Raw genomic sequence first — 24,045 nt, forward strand, 5'->3', positions numbered from 1 at the left:
ATGCCACAACTAGAAGAACACACAACGAAGAATATACAACTATGTACCGGGGGGGCTTTGGGGAGAAAAAGGAAAATAGTAAAATCTTTAAAAAAAAAAAAAACGCTCTGTAAACTTCACTTTCGTAGATTTTCAGAGTCCCTAGTAAAAAAGATATAGATAAGCTACTGCTGCATGACAGCTATATCAAAAAGCTCCTGAGCACTCTGATCCCTACACCACGCTGTCGATCTGTCTGGACATGGGAGACTGGAAGCAAACATGGAAGGTTGTCAATCAGTGGCAAGCCAAGTTTTTGTTGTTCTGTGAAGCTAATTATATCATAGAAGTTCATGAGTATTGTGCAAGTACACTCCAGCTAACATGGATGCTGTACAATGCTTTGGTAGAATGGAAAAGGAAAACAGCTAGAAGGGTAGTAAAATCAATCCAGTCAAATGATCTTTATCAAAACTATCTTATTTGAGAGAATGAAGGCTCTGAAGTGAAACTTCCTGTACTCAGAGATTATACCCCAGTCTGGACTTTCATACTGGGATCACATCAGAAATCCTTGTTTATGGGAGGTGGGGTAAGATGAGTATTCTTCACTTGGACAACTCAAACCCAGCAGCATCAGATTGGTGAGTTCTCTTTCTTCTAAAGCCCAACAGTGGTATTCCCAGTTGTGAGGGGTGGGGAGAGGAGGAGGAAGTAAATCAGTACTCAGAAGTCAAGCTTCTTCATCCTCCAACACCTGTAAGGGATCCAGGGCTGGGAATGGCTTTGCTGGGGATAAGGAAGTTCTTCAGTCTCTGCAGGGCAGGCCCAGAGGTGAGAAATTGAACTTGTTCCTTCCACACTGTAGGAGTGTGGCTCCTGTGTTGAGAAGTGGCATGGCAGACAAGCTTTGAGCATAACACAGTAGAACTAAGATGCTGCTACTGTTAGCAGACAAGGGTAACACTCACAGCAAAGGCTTCCGGTGTCACAAATGCAAGAGTTGCCACACATTACTGTACACAAAGAGGGGAGATGAAGTACTTTATAATTGGTTTTATAATATTCTTTACCTTTACCTAATTTACAGAAGGGACTAGAGGAAGCAGTTAATATCTATGTCAAACTATGATTTGCTATCTCAAGAGGTAACATCAATTATCTGGTCAGTCAATCTTTAGTCTAAACAACCACCAGGATTGCTTTTCTAAAATGCAAATCATAAGCTTTTATTCCCCTTGCTTAATGTTTTTTCTTTTTTAATTCTTCATTGCATACACGACATCCTTATCTCAATATTCATGGGACTTTCCTACTATGAATGTATTTTATCATTCTCCAAAACTTATCATATATTTGGTAATATTGATTACTGCCAATTCCTTAACTATGTTCCACACCACTGTATATATTGTTCCCCTGCCTAGAATGACCTTCTCCTAGTTTCTGCCTGGTGTACTCAGCCTTTAAGACCCCAGATCAAGGGTGACTTCCAGGTAAGCCTTTCTCTGATTTCCAAAGGTAGAGTTAATCCCTCTCATCTTTGGGTCCCTTTAGCACTATACGTATATTTCTCTCTCATCATTTATCACCCTGTGTCAGTTCTTTGTTTACATACCAATCTCTTATTGGACTGTAAACCCTTCAAAGGCTAGGACTCCCAAGACCAGTCATTCTTACTGAGCAACTGTACCATATCCTAGAGTGTGTTTTGGAAATTTGTGGGGGTGTTTCTTATTTTTCTTGTCCTCACAATGATGAGTGGGGCAAGGGGTGTGAGATAACTTGCAATGGACAGAACAAAGCATTGTTCCAAAATCTGAATGACTTTCGATTGTTCCACTGGGCACTGATGGAACTCACAAAATTGTTTATATAATCATCTGAACCTAGGACTTAATTCTCTTGTATATATGAACACAACATCAATATACCCTGAATTTCCCACAAATTAAACTGGTATGTAATTCAAGGGAGGGCTGTTTTATTGTATTTATTTAATTAATTAATTAAATTTTTTTTTTTTTTTTTTTTTGAAATTTACCAAGAGTTTTTCACCTTGGCACTGTCCCTTGCTCATTACTAATGCCATTGCCCCTTGCCATGTTTGGATTGCCAACATAACATGCCTGGATCAGATTGCATTTGAACTGTGACATTCACAGTGATTTCCCATACAGGTAAAAGTACCTGACTATTTCTTTATATCTTTTAATACAGTTGTGCCCAAGAATTTACATATTTAAATAAATATTACTTTATTATAAATTAATCTCTTTTTAGGTTTCTTATATTTCATTATCCACCTCACAGGGTTGCTTTGAGGCTTAAATTAATTTGAGTTAATATATAAGGTATTTAAAGAAGTGTGTGGCACATAGAAAATGCTACAAGATATTCTGATGTTATTACTACAGAAAAGTTGTTGAATATTAATTGATAAATATTTTAAATTACATTTGAAATAGATATTTAAGAAATTCCATGAATTCACTTCTACATTTTATATTATAATAATCTGAATCATTTGAATGTGACTAAATGTTCCCAAGATGTTATAGAAAGTGCTTTGATATTCCCTTTTGTCTAGGAGATTAAAGTGAGATATAATTCCCATCATGACCAATTGGCCCTGAACAGTTCACATTCCCTTGTTATTGCTCCTGAGCAAAAAACAAAAATGACAATTTTGAGTTTGGTCTTTGCCTACAAAATGGTTTTTCTATGCTCCAGGCTAACAGGTCCAGAGGGAGAATTGTGACGATTAATCTCACAAATAAATAACTGCTATACTTATTAATTTTGTCTTTGTCTTTTGTAAGACAAAGGTAGTTATAACGTGAGTGAAGTTTGCAATATCTGACTCATTGACTATGTCCTTATAGCCTAATCATTTTAAGAATAGCTCTCTTTCAGGTTCTTCATATGGACAATGATAATAGTAGTTACCATGTTTTGAGCAATATCCTAGGCACTTCTTATCTATCATTTCTGCTCTTTACAAATAGCTGAACATTAAGTATTTTTATCCCTATTTTACAGAGGAGGAAACTGCACTCGGAGGGGTTGTGTAATTTGTCCCAGGCCATGTATATAAAAGTGTTGACACTGGTATTCAAATTCCAAAACCTGAGCTCATTCTTTCATCCCACTTTGCTTCTCTAGTTAAAATCCAGGAGACTTCATACTAGAATCAGTTATTGAAGGATCAGATTCTTTCTCTAAACTTGGACTTAACTGTATCCTTCCATAAGGCAATCTGTACCACTTGAGTATGGCTAAACGTTCCCAAGATATTATAGAAATCATTCCAACATTTCTTTTTGTATAGGCCACAGAATATAAGATAGAAACACAGTGACCAAAACCATGTCCTTTCTTTTGGAATCTGAACACACACTGGGAGAAGAAGGAAGTTTTCAGAGGATTATCTGGATGCTTGCTAGAAGGCTGCATTCTCTGCCAGGCCTCTTTGGGCTGTTTTAGAAATGATAATATACAATAATTGTGTGCACACTGGGCAGTACTTAGTGCCTAATTATTTTCTTCATACGGCACAGACCAAAAGGGAGAAACTAGGACATGAGCTGTGGGAGGCTTTCTGTCCTCCACATCTGAGAGGACTTCCTGTCAGAGGTCCCCTGTGACACAGCTTTCCAACTTGGGTGTTCTAGCCAGTGTGCCTCAGAGTGGCCCATCCTTGTGCTGAGATGCCATCCCCTCAGCTCTCAGATGGTAGATGGGTCCCGAGGTAGACACAGGCAATCAGTCCAACCATGACCAGCCTCAGTCACTTGCTTCAGAGTACCACAGACACACAATAATTTCCTAAGAAAATGAACTTTCTATGAAAGAGGTTAGGAAACACTGATTTACAGAATTAATAGCTCAATATGATCAGATTTATCAGTGTACAAAGAGTTGGGTAATAATAATAACCGTAAATTTTTAGAGGTACCAGGCAACACTAAAGAAGCATATCAATTTAGTACAATTAAGGTGACTTGATACATTTCTTTTTTCTACCCATGCAATGTTATTATCCTCTGGATGCTGTATTTATCCTTGTTCTAAGTATTCCTCTAAAATAGAATATAAATAATTTAGTCTCTCTGAAATTATAATCTTTCTGTGCTTCAAGTCTGTTCTGAAAACTGATAGCAGACCAATTTCCCTCATCAGGATTGCAAATATTGAACTACATATGCCCACTTCGGTGCTTACCAAAGATACTGATGAAAATAAGTATGTGTTCAAAATATATCTGTATTTATGATCTGTAAATATAAAACTAGAGCAATAGGGGCCGGTCCCATGGCCGAGTGGTTAAGTTTGCACACTCCACTTTGGCGGCCCGGGATTTAGCAAGTTCAAATCCTGGGCACAGACCTAGCACCACTCATCAGGCCATGCTGAGGCAGCATCCCACATAGCACAACTAGAAGGACCTGTGACTAGAATATACAACTATGTACTGGGTTGGCGGGGGCGGGGGGTTTGGAGAGAAGAAGAAGAAGAAAGAAAAAAGATTGGCAACAGGCATTGGCTCAGGTGTCAATCTTTAAAAAAAAAAAAAAACTAGAGCAATAGGGTGATTTTATTTCAGAATTTACCTGAGTAATATGTCTTTCAAAGTGCTCACCTCGGGGACTATAGACTTTTTCCAATGATGCTGGACTCATTATAATAGAATGGCAGAACTATAGGAGACTTTGGAGATTCTTCAGGCTAATTTTCCCATTTTATACATATGGAAGGTGAGAAGTGGTGTATCCACAGTCACAAGTTAAGAAAGAAAGAATCAGGATAGAAACCCAATTCTCCCAATTCCCAGCCAAGTTCTTTCTAATTAAAAAATGTTGTGGAATCTTTTCAAGAGTCCTTTCAGAAACCTTCCATATATCTCAATAGGTATCTTGGAAAAAGCCTATGAACTTTAAGTTTTACTCATCTCTGTCAAATTACACGCATACACATCATTGCCTGAGTTTGTTAACCAGAGCTTTCCAACCAAAATGGAGCCACGTCCAAGAGGATTACAAGTGTGGCCAAGGTAGTGATTTCCTCTGCCCTCATTGTGGCCTAGGCACCCAGGCTGGCCCTCTCCAAGTGAGAAGCTCCACCCATTTACCACTACACCTTATAAATGTTATCATTTGCTATTCGTACTGTGACACAGGAAAGGTTGGGAAGCACCACTTTAAACATTCTTCTCACTGCTCTTTCTATCCTGACTCCAACCTTTGTATCTGTGAGCCAATAAATTAAACTGTGCACGTTTTGCTTTATCACTGGTCTAAGACCTGTAAGAATACCTGGTAATTGTCTATATTGTTGAAGCACAGGCATATTCTTAGAGTTCCTTTAGAAAGTATCTTTTTAGTAAATTAAAAGTTGAGTGGAGGAGGGGAGATCCCTCTGAGGTAACCTCCAAGAACTACAATATCCATCGATGCAATTATTTTCACAGCAGTGAGGGTTCCCTCTTCAATATTAAAACCACATTCCATGTTCTGTATAGTTATAAACCACTCAGTGTGGTAGGCAGAATTCTAAGATGGCCCCGTGATCCCCAGCCCCTGGTAGCCACACCTTTGCATAATCCCCACCCTTTGAGTGTGGGTGGGACCTGTAACTCGCTTCTAATCAATAGAATATGGCAAAGGTGAAGGAATACCACTACATAGTTATGCTATGTTATATGGCAAAAGTTAAGGAATGTTGCAGATGTAATTAAGGTCTCTACTCAGTTGAATTTAAGTTAATCAAAACGGATAGTATGCTGGTGGGCCTGACTTAATCAGGTAAGCCCCTTAAAAGACTGTCTGGAGGTGAGAGAAGCAACAGATACTCTTTTTCTCTCTCTCACCACTGCTGGCTGTGAAAAAGCAAGCTGCCATAACTTCTACAGCCACAGAGAAATAAATTCTTCCAAAATCCTGAGGGAGCTTAGAAGCAGATCATTCCCTCAGTGAGGCTCCAGATAAGAAAGCAGCCTGGCTGACACCTTGATTTCAGACTTGTCAGGCCCTGAGCAAAAAACCCAGCTAAGGCATGCCTGGACTTCTGACACACAGGAACTGTGGACAAACAAATGTCTGTTGCTTTAAACACCTAAGTTTCTAGTAGTTTGTTACACAGTATAGTCACACACCACATAATGATGTTTCAGTCAATGATGGATGGCATATACGACAGTGGTCCCATAGGTTAGTACCAAAGAGCCTGTGTGTGTAGTAGGCTGTACCAGCTAGGTTTGTGTAAGTACACTATGATGTTCGCACAACCACAAATCGCCTGACTCACTTCTCAGAATGTAATGCTGTTGTTAAGCAGTGCATTACTGTAATGGATAACCAATACACTTACATATAGAAAGGAGTAGGGCTCGTGAAAGCATGAAGTAAGAGCCTCAGGAAGCACAGCCCAAACCTCACCTGCACTTCCATGCTAGTTGGCTCCTCCAACAGATGTAGCAGTTGTTGCTTCTCTTGAGATAGCTGTTCTACAAGCTTCTCCTGGGCAGCCAGGCTCTGACTCAGTTCTTCAATTCTTCTGTAGCAAAAAAAAAAAAAAGTAAGAACAACAATCATAGTCAGGATACCATTATTATCTTTATATTTCAGCCCACTCCAAAGACTGCATGGTCCACTAGAGTACTTTTTGGGTCACTGAACTCTTTGATACTTTTCTTCAGTAAGCCATGTATTCTCTGCCCCAGCCGCCAAATATACACACAAATGACTTTTTGCTTACATTGTAACTGGGTTCATAGACCTCCTGAAGCCAAGCTATGGATCTATCAACCATAGGTACGTAACTCTTGGAATAAGGGCTCAGAAGTTGTGTTTTTTGTTGTTGTTGTAATTGTTGTTCCATTCAAGAAACAATTATTGGGTAACCATTATGTACACTCAATACCCTCTACCAGGTACTGGGAATATAAAGTTGGAAGAGGCACAATCTCTGCTCTGTAGAAACTTAAATTCTTTTGGTGTGTGTGCCAAGGGTTTGGGGAGTGGGAAGACAGCTATATATAAACAAATAACAGTAATAGAATGTAATATGTGCTACCATTCCAGAGGGATATACCATATAGTACATTGGGGCTGCATGGAGTTGTAGGAAGAAAGATAAAGAAGAAGTGATTCATTTGACATGGAAGAGTCTGGGAGAAGTGTAGCAGAAGCGATTATGAAGCCTGGGTTATCTTCCAGGCTTGGAGGGAGGAGCGTGAACAAAGGAATAGGCATGAAGATACAATATATTTGGGGAAGAGTCACTGGAAGGGGAAAGAGGGAAAGACTGGAGGAAAGAGAAAATGGCTGGAGAAGAGGCTGGAAATTTGGACCAGGATTAAGTTGTAGAAGACTGTGCATGCTGTGCTGAAGTATGCAAACCATTTGTTCAAATCAACAGTTATTCCTCATCTACTATGTGCAAGGCATATCTTGCTGTTTCTTGTAAGTCTTAGAGTACTGGAGACACCTTTCCTTAGAAAACGTGCTGGTTCTAGATGAAATGTTTCCAATTGTTATTATTCCTGTGTAAGTGTGTAAGATAATGATAGCACCTTGGGAGGAAAATAGTTTGGCAGAAAGGTAAAGGGTACCAGAAAATCAAGTAGGAATCTCATAGGCAAATTACAAATTCACTTAGGGTATGAGGATTAGCTAAGATTTGGGGATGAGAAAGAACTTTAAAAACTTAAAAACATTATACAAATACAGGCTGTAATGATAACCATGATGATGAATGTGGCCTCTATATCAAATTCCCCATGGGATCTGTGCTAGAACGTCTCTACTATTCTCAAGGCTCACCTCGCTCATCCCTTTGACCCTCGGTCTCTACAGATGATCTGCTCTCCTACTTTGCAAAGCTGTTGAAGGCCATCTGATATGAACTCCCTCAATTTATTTGTCAGGTACACATATGTTTTCTGTTCTTTTTTTTCCCTTTAGTTTAATAAGTGTTTATTAGGATACAGAGATGAGATAGAGTCTCAGGGAATCTAGCAGGGAAGATCTGAAAGAAAATACACCACCACCCTGAGAAGTGTGCAATAATGGATGCATATATAAAACAAAGCAGCAAGAGAGAGACTTAATTCTGCTGTCACAAAAGCCTTCACAGAAGTGACGACTGATGCCTTAGTGAGTTTTGAGGAAGGAAGAGGAGTTTGCCAGGAGGGAAAAAGACAGATGTTTCCCATAGAAGAAAGAGCATGAGCAAAACTCTAGAGACCTGACATAGCACTTTAGGCTTTTGGAGCAGTGAGGCCTCAGGGTTTGGATTCCAGCAAAGCCTGAAACCATGTTACATAAGTCTCTAAATACCAGTTCCTTCATTTACAAAATGTAATAACCCCTATCTCATGGGATGGTTAGGAGAATTAAACAAGAATGTGAAGTACTCGGCTCACTGTGTAGTAATTGCTCAACAAGCCTCAGTCATCATTATTATTACTTGTCCAGCATCACTGAAGTGTGACGGGGTCGTGGTGGGGGATGAGTCTGGGAGAAATCAGGGCTCAGATCATAAAAGGCTTTGATGTCCATGTTAAGGAGAATGGATCTCTCCTGAAGATGGTGAAGAGTTTTTAAACGGCTCTTCAATAACATGATCAGATTTGTGTCTCAAGAAGCTCACGTAGGTCATCGTGTGTATATTGTGTGTTTTTCACCTATTCAGTTAAAAATCACTAAAGACTTTTTATGCCAGTGTAGTGTCATGCATCTAAGAGGCTAAATTATTTGTCAATTTGATATTGTTGAATTTTCCACTTCAAAACAGCTCTGAATTGTTAGATTGGGATGAAATGGAAAAGAGCAAGACTGGAAGTAAAGAGAATAGGAAGGTGCTGCAGTAACCCAGACAGGGGTGGTCTCGGCAACTGCCCAAGTGCCCTTAGGAGAACATTCAAGTTCCTTATGATGGCAAACAAAGCTGGCACAATCAGACCTCTATTCTCAGGGCAGCTCACCTCTCACTAGTCTTCCCTGGCCCGTCTGCTCTAGTTCTGTAGAACTATTTGCAGGTCTCGAAATATGCCCTTCCCTGTGTCTCCCCTCCACGGTTTCTCCTTCTGCACAGAACACTTCCCTTCCCCACCCACTTCCTATGCTGTTTCTTCTAACTCCTATTCACTAGTCAAAACTCAGCTCAGATTTCACCTCCTCCAGGAAACATTCAATGGCACCTTGCTCTTTTAGTATGGAATAGATGACAAGCCTAGATGTCCCCAGAGTATAGCATGTTACTTCTATCAGAGAACTTATTAAAATCACCTAACATGTTTCTAGATGAGAGGAGCTGGGTCTTTCTTCTCTGTAACCTTAGTGCTTAGCCCAGTGTCTGGCATGTGGCAGGTACTCAATAAGAGTACGGAAGAGAATCCACATCTCCTGCTTGCCACCATCTGACCGTTGTTCTGCTTATACCTACTGAAGCCTCCTGATTGTCCACAATTGAGTTCTGTTAATGGATACGATTGAAGACTGAACCCTAAAAAGAAATTCTTTGATGTGGGAGCCATAAAGTCTTGAAAATGGTGAAGGCCCAGGGTAAGTCCTTAAAAAGGAACAGTGCAGCTGCTATATGCTCTCAAAGCCTCGAGAACAGACAAAAGAAAGTGACAGTAGAGCACCAAAGGCACCTACCTGTCTCTCTGGGCCAGGGCCTCCATGTGTTGATCCGGCTTGGCTCGGTCTCCTGGTGCATCCTCCCTTTCCGTGCTGACTCCCTTCAGTCTCTCCGAAAGCTCCAGGTTACACTCTTTCTCTGCTTCCACCAGAGCTGCCATCCGCACGGCTTCATTCTTTGCTAGTCTGGATTCCTGCAAAAAGAACAAAAACCGAGAGGCTGCAAAGTCCCCACCCAAGTTAGGAGCCCTGAAACACAGGGACTCTTGATAAGTTTAAGAAGGAAAGTGGGGAGAGAAAAGGGGAACGCCAGGAGGCAGAGTGGTAGGGAAAGAGGTAAAAGAAGACTCTGTGGACCCCTACAACTCCTACTCACCTCCTGCAGAAGCTGGATCTTGTTCTCCAGGAGCTCGTAAACATGCTCCGTTTCCTGTTGTCTCTCCTCAAACTGGCGCCGGAGCTCAGCTTCATTATGGCTGTTGAGATTCTCCACATCAGCCCTAAAACCATAGAGCGGCAGCCACTCAGAGCCAGTCACATAATTTAGCAAGTGGACCCATTAAGGTCGTTTCAGTAATTCAGAGTCACACAGGTAAGAAGAAAAATGAAGGCTTTTTTTCTCTGCAGTTATTTGTGGAACTGCTCTTTCCAACCTTTCCAGATAATCTTTCAGCAACTCCAGGTTTCTGTTGCTTGTCCATCAGAACAGACTTGACTCCCTAGAGGCTTCGTTAATGCCATAGCTTCCAGAGGAGATCTTTCATTTGGAAGGCAGGTAGTCATCAAATGGTTCAGAACACTACACTCATGTTCACTATCATCTGTTCCTGGACTCTTCCAGTTAGATTGATCTCCCAGAGTGCTTTGCTGGTTCCCTGTCATTCTTGCTATTTGAATTTAAAGTGATCCTTCTATTTAGGTTGTTGGGATGGAATACCCATTTGGACAGCCACAGAAATGCTCTCCTCTTTTACAGCCACTAACCTATAGATTGTCTTGAATCTGGGCTATCTATTCAGAGTCCTATCCAGTTTTCCCATGGTCCATGAAGAGAGCAGACATTTAATCTATAGAAGCACAGGGTCCTGGCCCAGCTTTGCTTCTCTGATGTTCTTAGGAATGAATGTCCAGGCACTAGCACGAAGCGGGTAAGGTGTCACCAGCTTATTTATAGCTAACAACAGCTGCCCTTGGATGTTTGAGGATTAGAAATTTTGGGGCAGTATCAAGTGCTGAATGATCTTAATTCCGATTTTGTTTTATTCCTGTTTTAAGACATTTGTTGAGAACCACGGGCCATCTTCTTGATCTCAGGGCAGAGAACAATATAGAACCTTCACAGGCTCATGATAAATCAAAGCTGCTCTAAAGCCCAGTAATACTTTAATATTTGCCCCAGAAGTTTGTGTCCATGGAGACCAAATGCAGCTTCCCTAAAGATTACAGGTTTCATTGGTTATGGTGGACACTACTCAGCACTGTCCCAGAGGCTATATTTATCTTGAGCTCCTGTGGCATTATACAGCCTTTAGGAGTAGAAGGGTGTCGGTCATAAAAGGGACACAAGTCAAGAGAATAACCCAAGACTCCCAATAGGCAGACCTCAGGAATCATTAACTTTCACTTTGACTCCATATTCCTTGATAAATAGAACAGCTAATGACCATATCTTGAGAATGGAAGTTATACATTTTCTGAGTACCTCAGTTAGCCAGGAATGCCTGATTGAATAGGCTACAGCTGTTGTAAAGTCAGAAGAGCCTTGAATTTGATGCCAGAAGATGTGGGCTCTGCCATTCATTTGAGAGGACTTTAATACTCTGTACCTTAGTTTTCTCATTTCTAAAAATAGGATAATGCCACCTAATTAAAAGTCGAAATGACATAAAAAAATTTTCAAAAGCATTACACAATTCTCAAAATTACTCAATTTTTATTATAAGTTTTCTTAAAATCTATTAGCTCACTTAACGCCTTAGTAAGTATTTAGTAATACCAACATATTGTGTGTAAATGAATCTGTTTTTGAGTATTCTGATCTCACTGGACTGTCTCCTAATAACATGAAATATTATAGAGATAGAAGGGATGCCAGATGAGATGGAATGTATACTCATCCCAGGATATAATCTGAAAATTATTTTTAGTAACAATTTTAATAATACTTGTCCTTAAAAACTTTTTTAAATTATAAAAACCATAAATTATAAAAGTAACCAGTTTAACAACACAAAAGTATATAAAGAAAAAAAATCTAGTCTTCTCCCCATCACAAACTCCAGTCTCACTCCTCTGATAAAGTAATGTTAAAAAGTTAAGTATGTAACCCTCCAGCTTTTTTTGGTGCATAATCAAGCAAACACACGTACACACAGAGAGGACTGTTTATCTTTACCCAAAGGGGCTTATACTATAAACATCACTCAGGACTTTTCCCCCTTACTTAGTCTATCAGGGACTTCTCACCAGGATAATAATATACAGCTAATTCACTCTTTTTAATGACTACGTAATATTCCATGGTATGGTTATATCAAAACGTCTTCAACCATTGCCCTATTGATGGATAGTTGTTTCTAGTTTTTGCCATTACAAATATTCATGCAGTAAACATCCTTATACACTTCTCCTTCCATATTTGTACTTTTATTTATGAGAAATAGATTTCTTCTAGGGATTATTTGATCAAAGGAAATGCTTATTTTTTACTTTGGTAGGTAGTACCTACCAAAAATGTTGCCACAATTCACATTCTCACCAGCAATGTATGAGAGTGCCCATTTTCCCCAAATTCCATGTCAGCCCTTGATGTTATTATAAGACTGTTGAATAGGAAAAGTATAACATTAGGTCTTGTGAAAGTACCAACCCATGGCAAAGTCTCTCAGACTTATTACTAGACTTAAGGGAAAGAAAGCATTTTGTTTCAGCTCCTCAGTTGGAGACAGTATTCAAACGCCAGATTTAAGGTTAAGGAATTTGGTTCCAAATCTATTGCTTTCAGATTAATGAGCCAGAAGGGACCTGGGAAAGGTCCAAACTTGGAAAGGACCAAGAATTCAACCAGCTCAAACTGCAGCTCACCATGTTTTATCCAGATGCTGTTTCTTGTCCTGGAGTTCTCGTTTCAGGCTCTCTACTTCAACCTTCAGCTCGATGTTCTGAAAAGCACACAGGCATTAATCATCAGCTGCCACAGACCCTCTATCCTGGAAACAGGTTTGAGTTTTGAGTCCATAGCTTCTCATCTCATCTCAGCCATCTTCACGGCCCTTGACATAAATGGGGATTCAGATGGATCAGTAACCCAGAGAAGGATGAACGAACTGTACAGCCTCAGGATTTCCCCCAAGCTACTTATCCATTCTCCCAACCTTTTCCTCATTGACCCTGGATGATGACACTGCCCAACCTGTTCACTCACTAAAGCACTAGAGGACAGGGTACATATAAAAATAATTTTTTCTTACGAACTTAGGTCTGTTCCTGAAAACCAAATTGCCATACATTGAATTGCAGTTTAAATATACCTGGGGATTTAGTTATTTAAAGATATTAATGTTGTGGACATTTTTGAAAATCATACGCTGCCTTTATCATAAAATTGGACTTTCATAAATTGGATCTGCTTAAGGTGAGAGTGGCTTCTGATGATAAATCTATGAAGAGAACAATTTATTTTTTATTGAGGTGAAGCACCAACAAGTAAAATTTTGACAAATAGAAAAAGGAAATAAAAATATCCCAAGTTGGGGCTGGCCCCGTGGCCAAGTAGTTAAGTTCATGTGTTCCTCTTCGATGGCCCAGGGTTTCACCAGTTTAGATCCCTGGTGCAGACATGGCACTGCTCATCAGGCCATGCTGAGGCAGCCTCCCACATGCCACAACTAGAAGGACCCACAACTAAAAAAATATACAACTATATACTGGGGGTATTTGGGGAGAAAAAGCAGAAGGAAAAAAAAAAGAAGCTTGGCAACAGTTGTTAGCTCAGGTCCCAATCTATAAAAAAATAAAAATCCCAAGTGAAGTAAAGTATGGACAAAGATTTGGTGAGATGTCATGCATGAAGTACCTAGGACAGATTAAGTGGCCTGGTGTGTGGTGAGGAGTGGAAATCAGTATAGAAAATAGCTTACAACTAGTTTGTGAAAGTCATGCTAAGAAGACCAAATAGTAATCAGTAGAGAACAAGAACTCATCAGGGAGTTTTAGGCAAAATATTGCCATGATCATGTCTGTGTTGAGGAAAGAATTCATGGCGGACGCGAAGAATATGGATGAGTCAGGAGGCAACCAACCAGAATAGGGATGGAGACTGTCTGAGGCCAAAGAGGTACAGGGAGAGAGACTCAAAAGACATTTCAGAGGTGGAATCCATAGGGCCTGCTGATTTGTGAGAGATTCAGACTAACCAGAGAGTGGAGCAAAGCTGATGCTGAGATTTCTGGGTGGTAATGCATACTATTAACTAGAATAGGGAACAGAAAATGAGGAGCAGGTGTGGGGGTACTTAAAGGGGGAGTCTACATGTTAGTTGAGGGATTTACTTTATTTAGGCTTAGAGCTGAGTGCACAGAGGGGAATTAGTCCCTTCCCTGATGAAGTCCCTAACACAGCATGAAGCAGGAAGAACTTTATCAATGCTACGTTAGGGACTTCATCATAGGAGCCTCAGTTTTCTCAAAGATATGGGTGGTTGCTTTCTTTTTTTAATGAAGATAATAATGTCTATTCCACAGGGGACTTTGTGAGGATTAAATGAAATAATGCACACAATTCACCTAGAACCCTGCCTTACACACAGGTGCTCAACAACCTTCCTTCGCTTCTCCTTCATTCCCAGGCTAGCTGTGCCACTTCAGCCCCACCAGGAAAAATATTTAAAGCTGGAGGGAGGAAAAATGGAGGATGTAAATTATGTGAGCTCTATCTATTCTAAATCCTAGATAGCAAAATGAAGTCAGTTCTTGAATTAATTTAGTGAAAGACTCACAGATTTGAAGATCTTCGCATTTATGTGTTGCAGGTCCTTCACTTTAAAGAACAGGAAATTGAAACATAGAAGGGTTCCTCTAGGATAAAAGCAATAATTGAACCCAGCATTCTACTTTTGCTTCAGCACTTCAGCCCGAGACCAGCTCAGGAAACACTGCCAATTTTTGCCTGATTTATTAGAATGTGGTAAATTACAGAATTAGACAACATGCTGCATTAAGTCAACTCTTGAGAGAACACAGATGGACACAGTAAGTATAACGGTCAAGAGCACAGGCCTTAAAGGTGAGAAGAGAACTTGGCAAGTCACCTGTCCTCTCTAGAAGCCTCAATCTCCTCATCTATCAAGGTGGGGTCATTATGGTACCTATCTTTTAAGGACATTAAGAATAATAAATGAAATAATGCACAAAAAGCACATTGCACAGCGCCTGGCATGCAGTAAGCATTCAAAAAATGTTACTTTTATTAATGATAAAAATAACAATTTACCATGTCAGACTAGGATAGCTGAAGTTCTTAGCCATAATCACATACTAAACTAATATTAGGTCATAGAAAGGAAAGAAAATTATTACACCAAAGGTGGGCTATGCAAGGCACCTGCATACAAATACACACCCAATCTGAACATTCTTCACATTAGCTTTATCCTTCTGAGATAAGCAGAAAAGAGGGGAAAGGAAAGAAAAAAACAAGAGGAAATATTAAAAAAAAAATAGAATTACTTCTCTAGGCTTTAGCATTATGTCTATTCAATCCAATAGACAATAAAGTGTATGAGTCTCACACAGAACTGCTAAAATAGTTTCATCTCCACAAGAGTAGATCCTAAACCTTATGATCAATTATTCTAGTGGATCAAAGTAATTTCATGGGTGCTACAAAATCTTACCACATGGAAATGCAAGTGGGTACCAATTTACAGCATTAAAGTCTAACCCTTCTGTAACTTCTTCCTGCAGGAAAGTCACTGCATAGTTTACAACATTTCTCCATTCTCTATTAGGTTATCGCATTTATTCACTCTCCATAGTAAATATTCATATGTAAATTGTTAATTTCAAGTATAGCTGAAGTGGATTCCAAATTAGCTGCATTTGCTTATCTTATCACCAAATCTCGTCAAGGCTTTGTCAAGGTTTCTAAGAAGGAGCTGGTCTGGCAGCGTAGTTGTTAAGTTCGCATGCTCCGCTTTGGTGGCCCAGGGTTCACAGGTTCCAGCGTGGACCTACACACCACTCATCAAGCCATGCTGTGGCAGCATCCCACATACAAAGTAGAAGAAGATTGGTGCAAAAAAATATTTCTAAGGAAATGTAAGTACTCAAGAAAAGGGTGGCTGAGGAGGAGAGAATCTCATTTTCTCCATGTCCCCAGAGGAGTAGTCACCCATTTACTTCAAGGAAAAGTTTCAAGGATGAAGTTGAAATTAAATGTGAAATACAATAAACTTTCATCATAATGTTAGTAGCTAGAACTAGAGGACTGGGCTAGCGATGAGTTTGTAGATTAACTGTGTTTAATCAGACTCTCCATGCTGGTAGCTTGTGTTGTTTCAGGAAACATCCCTAGACCAGAGCTTTAACAGCAATCCAACACAGGATTCTCCAGAATTGGTTTCCACCCTGGTGTTTACTGTAAAGTTCAACATAGATTTGGGTTAAAAGCAACGGGCAGTGACCAGTTACCTCGCTCCTTTCCAATGCTCCAATTTTACCTATATCAATTGATCCACTCTCATATAATGCACAATGTGGCTACCCCTTTTAAAAATAATAGGATTTCCAAAATTTTGCTCCAGTAGAAGCCATGGCACAGCGAACCCTAAAAAACTACTGTTTAAAAAACAGAAGAGAAATGGATTTGTCTAGCCAATTAAAAAAAAATCTTAATGCAAAATAAATCAATCCTTTTGGCACTAGATTAGAAGCATTATTACTCATTATATTAACTAGGTCAATAATAGTCACACTGTCGCCCACAAATATTCCACAAGACATTTCTAGGAGCGGAGGAGGGAGACATTTAAACTGAAAAAGTGTGGCCACAGCCAGGGAGCATTAATGGGTCTGCTGAGACTCGTAGGCCCTTGTCCTCCAACTTAACCTTCTCAGTGTCAAAAGGCCATTTAAAGGTTCTCTGGGGAATAAGGAAGTTGTCTAGCATGGATTTCTTACACTCAGTATGCTTGCAATCCAGTTGAGGAGACAAGAGGAAAATTCCAAGGTATGGATGAAAAATGCTAAAGGCGATCATTGATGAGGAAATTCAGATATGGCCTAACCCAGGGAAGAATTAATGGGTGAGGAAGATAGAGAAGGGTGGAAAAGGTCATTGTAGATAGGGAAATACAGTATTAAGATAGAAATTGCTATACAATCCAAATGTACAAGTGCCATTCAGTAGTTCACTTATTTCAAGCATAAATATTTGACACAGCAAAGTTCTAGAATAATTTTAAAAATTTCATCCATTGATGAATGGATAAACAAAATGTGATATATCCATACAATTAAATATTATTTGGCTGTTAGAAAGGATGATACATGCTACAACATGAGTGAACCTTGAAAACATGCTAAGTGAAAGAAGTCAGTTACATAGAACCACACATTGTGTGGTTCCACACACTGTATGATTCCATTTATATGAAATGTCCAGAACAGGCAAATCCACAGAGAAATAAAGTATACTGGTGGCTCACTCAGGCTCGAGAGAGAGAAGGGAACTGGGGAGTGATGGTTAATGGGTTAGGGTTTCTTTCCACAGCGATGAAAAGGTTCTAAAATTATAATATTTTCACAACTCTGTGGATAGACTAAAAACATTGGCATGTACATTAAATTGTATAAAGGGGTGAGTTATAATGGTGTGTGAATTTTACCTTAATTAAATTATTATGAAAATGTTTTTAAAAGCTCTAGGAAGTTATAATACTTAAATGACAACAATTACTACATATTGCATACCACATATGCACTTAGAACAGTGTCTGGCACATAGGAACATTATTATTACATCTGAACTACAGAGCAAACTATACGTTCTCTTCAAGTTTCTCTAACAGAGATTAGCACTGGGCATTTCAAAATCTCTTTCCAATCCTGCCCTTCCTTGCAAGCAAGCCACACGGTTAGCACGCTATGAGGTACTCCTTCTTTCTCACTGGGATCAGAGTAAATAGTCTCCTCACTGGTCTCCCCAACCTCAGTCTCTCCACCATTTAAACGTTTACTAATTTAGTCAGAGATAAGTTTACTCCCTTTATTCAAAACGCTTTTAATGGTTTTGAACTGCACAGCAATTAAGTTTTACACAACTGAGCCTGATAATAGAGTCTAAATTTGACCTCACCCTACCTATCCAGGTTTATCGCCCATCATACTCTGCCAGTCTAACTGGATTTCCCACACACAACCTATGCTGTCTCAGTGCCTTGTCATTGTTCTCCCTTCAGCTTCATCTTTAACTGCCATGTCCCTTGTGAAGACTTACTTTATCTCCCCCCAATTAAAAGTCATTTCTTATGCCCCTGATTTTTCATAACATCATTGTTTTTGTACTTCAATACTGACACATCATATAAGGTTTTGCATTTCTACATGTCTTATTTACCCTTTTAAATTACAGACTCCCTAGGGACAGAAAAATGATGGTGTGGTGGAACTAGCCGGATTTGCCCTTGCCTTTTAGCTTTGTGAGGCTGGGACACAGGTCTCAGAACAGTAGAGCCCTAAAGGCCTTTCTGCCACTTACTAGCTGGGTGACCTTTTTTGTGTAAGTTATTTAACTCCTTAGAATCTAATTTCCTCATCTATAAAATGGGGTTAGAAAAATTACCTTAGGGGTTGTAGGGAGGAATAAATAAAACAACCTATGTAAAGAACCCAGCACAGTGACTAACTCAAATAACTAGCAGCTGTGACTAAGCTGGGGCCCTCATATACCTTGGTCTATGTGCTCTGTGTGTAACTCTGTGTGCAGTAAATGCACTGAATGAGTGAACCAACCAAAAAACAGACTAAGGGCAGGCAGAAGTGGAATGACAATATGTGTGAGTGAGTAAAAAGGGGGATAGGATAACGCTGTGTGACTGTGCAAAGAGCTTTCTTTCTGAAGCCTTTAAAAGACTTTTTCTGTTTTAAACTGAGAGGTATCTTCTCCAAGAGGTATATTATTATCCCAATGAAGATAAAAGATTGCTAAAACTGAGGCATAAAAAGGAGAAACTGATACTGGCTCAATACAAGGTTGGCCAAAGGGAAGCCATATTATGGAACAGAAACCATATTGTAACTTTGAATGACCTCTGATTACCTAACCCAGACATACTCTGTAGATTTTTATGGCCCCTCCCAGCTGGTATAAGTTGATAACTTTGTTCTTTTGAGTTCCTTAGGAATGTGATGACCCCTGGGCAGAGAGTCTATGCTGATAGCCATCATCAATGACAACTGAAAGATCAGGGTAGAAGGTGTTGCTCCAGTCTCTGATGCACATCCAGTAAAACAAAAGACTCTCAGAACTACGACCAGATGTCTGCCCCAACCAGAGACCAGATGCCTCCCTCACCTGAAGACCAGCACCCTATAATAACTGGCCTGTAGTCTTTGCTCTGTAAGGTGGGTCTTTCGGACATTAGTCAGCCATCTTCCCCCTTGCTAGCAAGCTGTAATAAAACCCTTTCTCTCCTACCACCTTGCCTCTCCACTATTGGCATGCCTTGCAGCGGGCGGATGACCCCCCCCATCTTGGGTGGTAACAAAATAACTTGCCCCAGGGCAACTCCAGTCACTAGAATTCTCAATACAGCTTAGGATTCCAGCATCCTCTTCCTTTTCATAAGATCTGTCTGTCCTGACCAGGGCACAAGGGGCTGATCCCTCACAATCCCTAGAAACACATTTTAGTAGCTTCCAAGTGAGTTCTTTTGTAGATGAAGTTTCTTTCCATTTACCCACTTTTAAAGCAAAATAGAACCCTAATGGGTCTAAGTATTAGGCTCTGTCATTAACTAATTGTGTGACATTAGACTAGTTGCCCTCAAAGCTTTATGTTTTCATATAGTCAATTAATTTTAATCAAAGCCTCTCCCTTTTGCCCATAAGAATTATAATACCACATGCATTGCTCATCTTCTATGTTGATATAGCTGTCTAGCCAGAAGATGTTCAAATGCAAAATATTAAAGTCCTTAGACCCTAGGGTGGAGGAAAGATTTTATTCAGAAATACAATCCTTGCCTTTCTACAAATTTCAGGTTCTCCGTCTTCTACTAGTACAGTTAAGCCCCGAATTAGACACACAGATTGCCCTAACATGTGACAAATGGCCTTCATTGACAGGGAAAGGACAGTAGGGCAGTGTCCTCAGCCTTGGTAACCAGAAGACTACAAGGCCAGGCACCTTCCTGCCAGAGCCTGCTTTAGTGTCCAGCCCCTCAAAGACATGGAAAAAAACCAAGTGGAAAAGTTTCTGTTTATACAATACAAAATACAAGGATCCACATCCAAATGGCAACACTCCTCTCTTCAAGTCACTCTTTCAAGTCCAACCCACGTCAGTCCTTAGTAGAGGTCTGAAAACAATGCCATTCCCTTCCCAGCCCAGTTTACCTTGAGAAGACAAACACAGACATCCACACCTGCTAAAGTACTGAGGCCATGGACTAGTTCTAAGGTGACCAGGTATTTGGACAGACACAGGGCGTGTGTGTGTGTGTGTGTGAGAGAGAGAGAGAGAGAGCGAGGGAGAGAGACAGACAGAATGAGAGACAGACAGGGTATTCATTGGGCAGAGGACAGGATAGCTGACTTGTGCAATAGTAGCATTTGTTTATTCATTTGTTTTTTTCATCAAATATTTACTGAGCACCCACTCTGGATGTGCAAGCACTGTAAGAGGGTACTAGAAAGAGCAAGGCAAACATAATCGTTATTCCCCACCTCAGTCCTTAGGGAATTTACAGCCGGGTGTCGGCGGGGGGGTGGGGGGGGGGGTTGGGGGGGGGTGGCGGCAATTCAACAGCTGTTTATAGCACAGTGTGATAAACAGAAGAGACCCAGAATCAGATCACTGTATGGCAATGCTCACAGGTGGCAGATATAAATAGCAGCAGATACACAAATCAATGCAGGTCCATCCTGTAATTCCCAGCTTCAGCCTCCAAAGAAACACCCGCAGACTGAATGCAAGATACGTCATCCCTTGGGTTGCCCTTCCTCTCAACAACCCAGTCTAATCTTTTAGTGAGGAGGGATAGAAATCTGAAACTACAGCACTGCCAAGGGAAAATAAAGAATCTGGTCCTTAGGACAGTGGTATGGAATAATGGAAAGAGTGTAGACTTTAGAACTAAACTAGCCTGGGTTCAAATACTAACTCTGATATTCTACTGATTGAATCACATGAAAGTGCAGATATTTAGCCATTTTTTACAGTTTCACATGTTCCACATACTTCATCTTCTGTATTCTCTAGAGGTAAATCTCTTTACCTAAGTTTTAGTTCCTTCAAGCATCAATCACTACCTTTCAGGGATATTGTGAAAATTAAATGAAAAGATTTAAATGAAAATACCTGATACATAGTAAATGTTCAATAAACACTCATTTCCCCAAAGGCAGTAAGATGCATGAATTGCAAGGAGAGGGAGCTATTTCTGGTCAACCCTGAGTTTAGGAAACCAAGAAAAGATAGATTAGGGGCCTACACAGTGGCATAGTGGGTAAGTTCACACGCTCCACTTCAGCAGCCTGGGGTTCACAGGTTTGGATCCCAGGCACGGACCTAGCACCGCTAGTCAAGCCACCTTGTGGAGGCATCTCACATAAAATAGAAGAAGATTGGCACAGATGTTAGCTCGGCAGCAATCTTCCTCAAGCCAAAAGAAGAAGGTCAGCAATAGATGTTAGGTCAGGGACAATCTTCCTCACAAAAAAATAAATAAATGAATAAATGGGGCCAGCCCAGCAGCGCAGTGGTTAAACTGGCACACTCCACTTCACTGGCCTGGGGTTTGCATGTTCAGATCCCGGGCACGGACCTACACACTGCTCATCAAGCCAGGCTGTGGCAGTGTCCCACACACAAAATAGGGGAAGATTGGCATAGATGATAGCTCAGGGGCAATCTTCCTCAAGCAAAAAGAAGAAGATTGGCACAGATGTTAGCTCAGGGAGAAACTTCATCACAAAAAGAGAAAAAGATACATGAACATGAGGTTTCCTTGGATTTTGATGGTGGGAGAGACTGTGCGTGTGGGGGTGGAGGGCAGGCGCAATATGGGAAATCTCTGTACCTGCTGCTCAGTTTTGCTGTGAACCTGAAACTGCTCTAAAAAATAAAGTCTATTTAAAAATATGGGGAAAAATATGAGGTGTCTTGGGCTTGTTTTATTTAGACTCTGAGCTCAGAGGTCCCAGTATACACACTCCATGGTGTTCACACTGATTTCCAACTTGAAGCCTTCTCAGTCACCCTGTTAAAATCTTGGTAGAGTCCCAGAAGCCTCTGTTGATCTGGTAAGTGAAAACATACACATAAATACCGATGATCTCAGTGGCTCTCTCCCTCTCCCCGGCACATTCCTTTGCAGCACAATCTCTCTCACTTGGCTGGAGGCTCTCTGTTTACAAATAGGCCTGACTGGGCTTAATTTAGCAAAGTACAGGCCTCCTGTGAGAGCCGGGTGTGAGGCTGGAGCCCAGCAGTCCCCAGGACACCTTGCGTGGAGACAGGACCTAGCCCCATGGAAGGGGCTGAGAGGGATGCTCAGAACGATTATTTCCCTCAGCACTTACGAGCTGGAGCTCAGGGCAACCATCCTGTGCTTTCTGTGACTTCTCTTGGGGCAGCAAGGATAGCACCGGGGCCTAAGTGGAGTTTAAAAGTATAAACTAAAAAGCTACTAATTTTTCTATAGATAAATTGGTGCATAGAAAATTAATGGCCTACTAAATATTTTAAACTCTCTGTGACATCTAACATGATCTGACATTTATCCCCAAATTCAGCTCTCAATTCTGGATTGATATTGGTGCTTTGATCTATTCTCCAAAAAGGATAAAGCCACTCATTGGTGTCCTACAATGTCCAGGATAGTTTTTCTTACATTGAAGTTTACATTACAAACTGGAGTCTAAGTTCCAACACCTGGCTGTCACTCCTCTTGAAAGCCTAGCTGTGTCCTGAAGCCAGGTCCTATGATCAGGCAGCTCTTCTGAAGCTATACCTCTATCTGCGACCCGGGACAACACTTAGACCAGAGTCTACAGCTACACCATCCAGGACGGCAGCCACGAGCCACATGTAGCTATCGAAGCCTTGAGATGTAACTGGTCCAAATTGAAATATGCTGTAAGCACGTCAAAGACTTAGTACACACTGGATTGAAGACTAACCATAACCAAAGAACATAAAATCTCAATTTTTAAAGACTGATTTCATATTGAAAAGCTATTTATTTATTTATTTATTTATTTATTTATTGGTGAGGAAGAGTGGCCCTGAGCTAACATCTGTTGCCAGTCTTCCTCCATTTTGTATATGGGACGCCTGCCGCAGCATAACTTGATGAGCAGTGTGAAGGTCCATGCCTGGGGTCTGAACCCACAAACCCTGGGCTGCTGGAGCAGAGCACGCAAACTTAACCACTGTGCCACCAGGATGGCCCCTGAAATGCTAATATTTTAAATACATTATTAACATTAACTTTACACGTTTCTTTTTACTTTCTTTTAATATAGCCACTAGAAAATTTTAAATTTCATCTGTCACTTGCATTATATTTCTGTTGGACAGCGTTGCTTTATGAGATGTTAGGCAAAAGATCTACTAGCTTAAGCACATTACACGAAGACATGCCCTGACCTGCATCACAGTTAAGCCTGTGGTATAAGAACCCCCATAAGAGTTTTATGGGGTGATGGCATTCATCAACCAACAAAACACAGAATGACTCCAGCGAACAATAAATGAAGCAGAACTATCTTAGGGGGTGATAATAAGCATGACACTGAACAGGAGTCAGATCACAGGACTATTCAAACAATGGTCAGACACTAAACTGTAAGTGTCAGGAAGGCAGAGACCCGCTCCAGCTTCTCACCATTATATCCCCATTGCTAGCAGGGGTCCCACACATAGAAGAGGATTATACATTTATCCAAGGAATGGATGTTGTTCAAAATAAAACAACCCACACTTAAACAATTCTCACTGTCAAGAATTTCCTCTTCTTCCACTGTTCCTTTTCTCAATTTGTCTGCTTCCTACTTCTGCTGGCCTTTCTCTTGGAGAGATGGCTCAGCTCCAAGAAGAGTTGGAAGTTCACGCAGGGTGCTTGAAAGCACAGCTTCTGGGCCTCTCAGGTGGAGGACACAGCAAAGGATAGAAACATGGTCTCCCCTTCCACCTTTTC

The 24,045-nt window shown here is 40.5% G+C and overlaps 1 protein-coding gene across 30 annotated transcripts in view; it reads right to left on the bottom strand.

The window, feature by feature from the left end:
- Positions 1–24,045, bottom strand: part of PDE4DIP (phosphodiesterase 4D interacting protein) — a 177,002-nt gene that overhangs the window by 97,492 nt on the left and 55,465 nt on the right. For all 30 annotated transcript variants that reach the window (XR_011439270.1, XM_070268424.1, XM_070268427.1 and 27 more), the window contains 4 exons: positions 12,708–12,784; positions 10,000–10,123; positions 9,642–9,817; positions 6,417–6,534 (listed from right to left, as the gene is read on the bottom strand). Coding sequence is in view for 29 of the 30 variants with exons in the window: in XM_070268424.1 (XP_070124525.1) it covers positions 6,417–6,534; positions 9,642–9,817; positions 10,000–10,123; positions 12,708–12,784 (495 nt within the window). In the remaining variant the exon portion in view is untranslated. The remainder of the gene's footprint in view (positions 1–6,416; positions 6,535–9,641; positions 9,818–9,999; positions 10,124–12,707; positions 12,785–24,045) is intronic.

Source organism: Equus caballus, chromosome 5 (assembly GCF_041296265.1).
Source record: "Equus caballus isolate H_3958 breed thoroughbred chromosome 5, TB-T2T, whole genome shotgun sequence".
Lineage (NCBI taxonomy): Eukaryota > Metazoa > Chordata > Mammalia > Perissodactyla > Equidae > Equus > Equus caballus.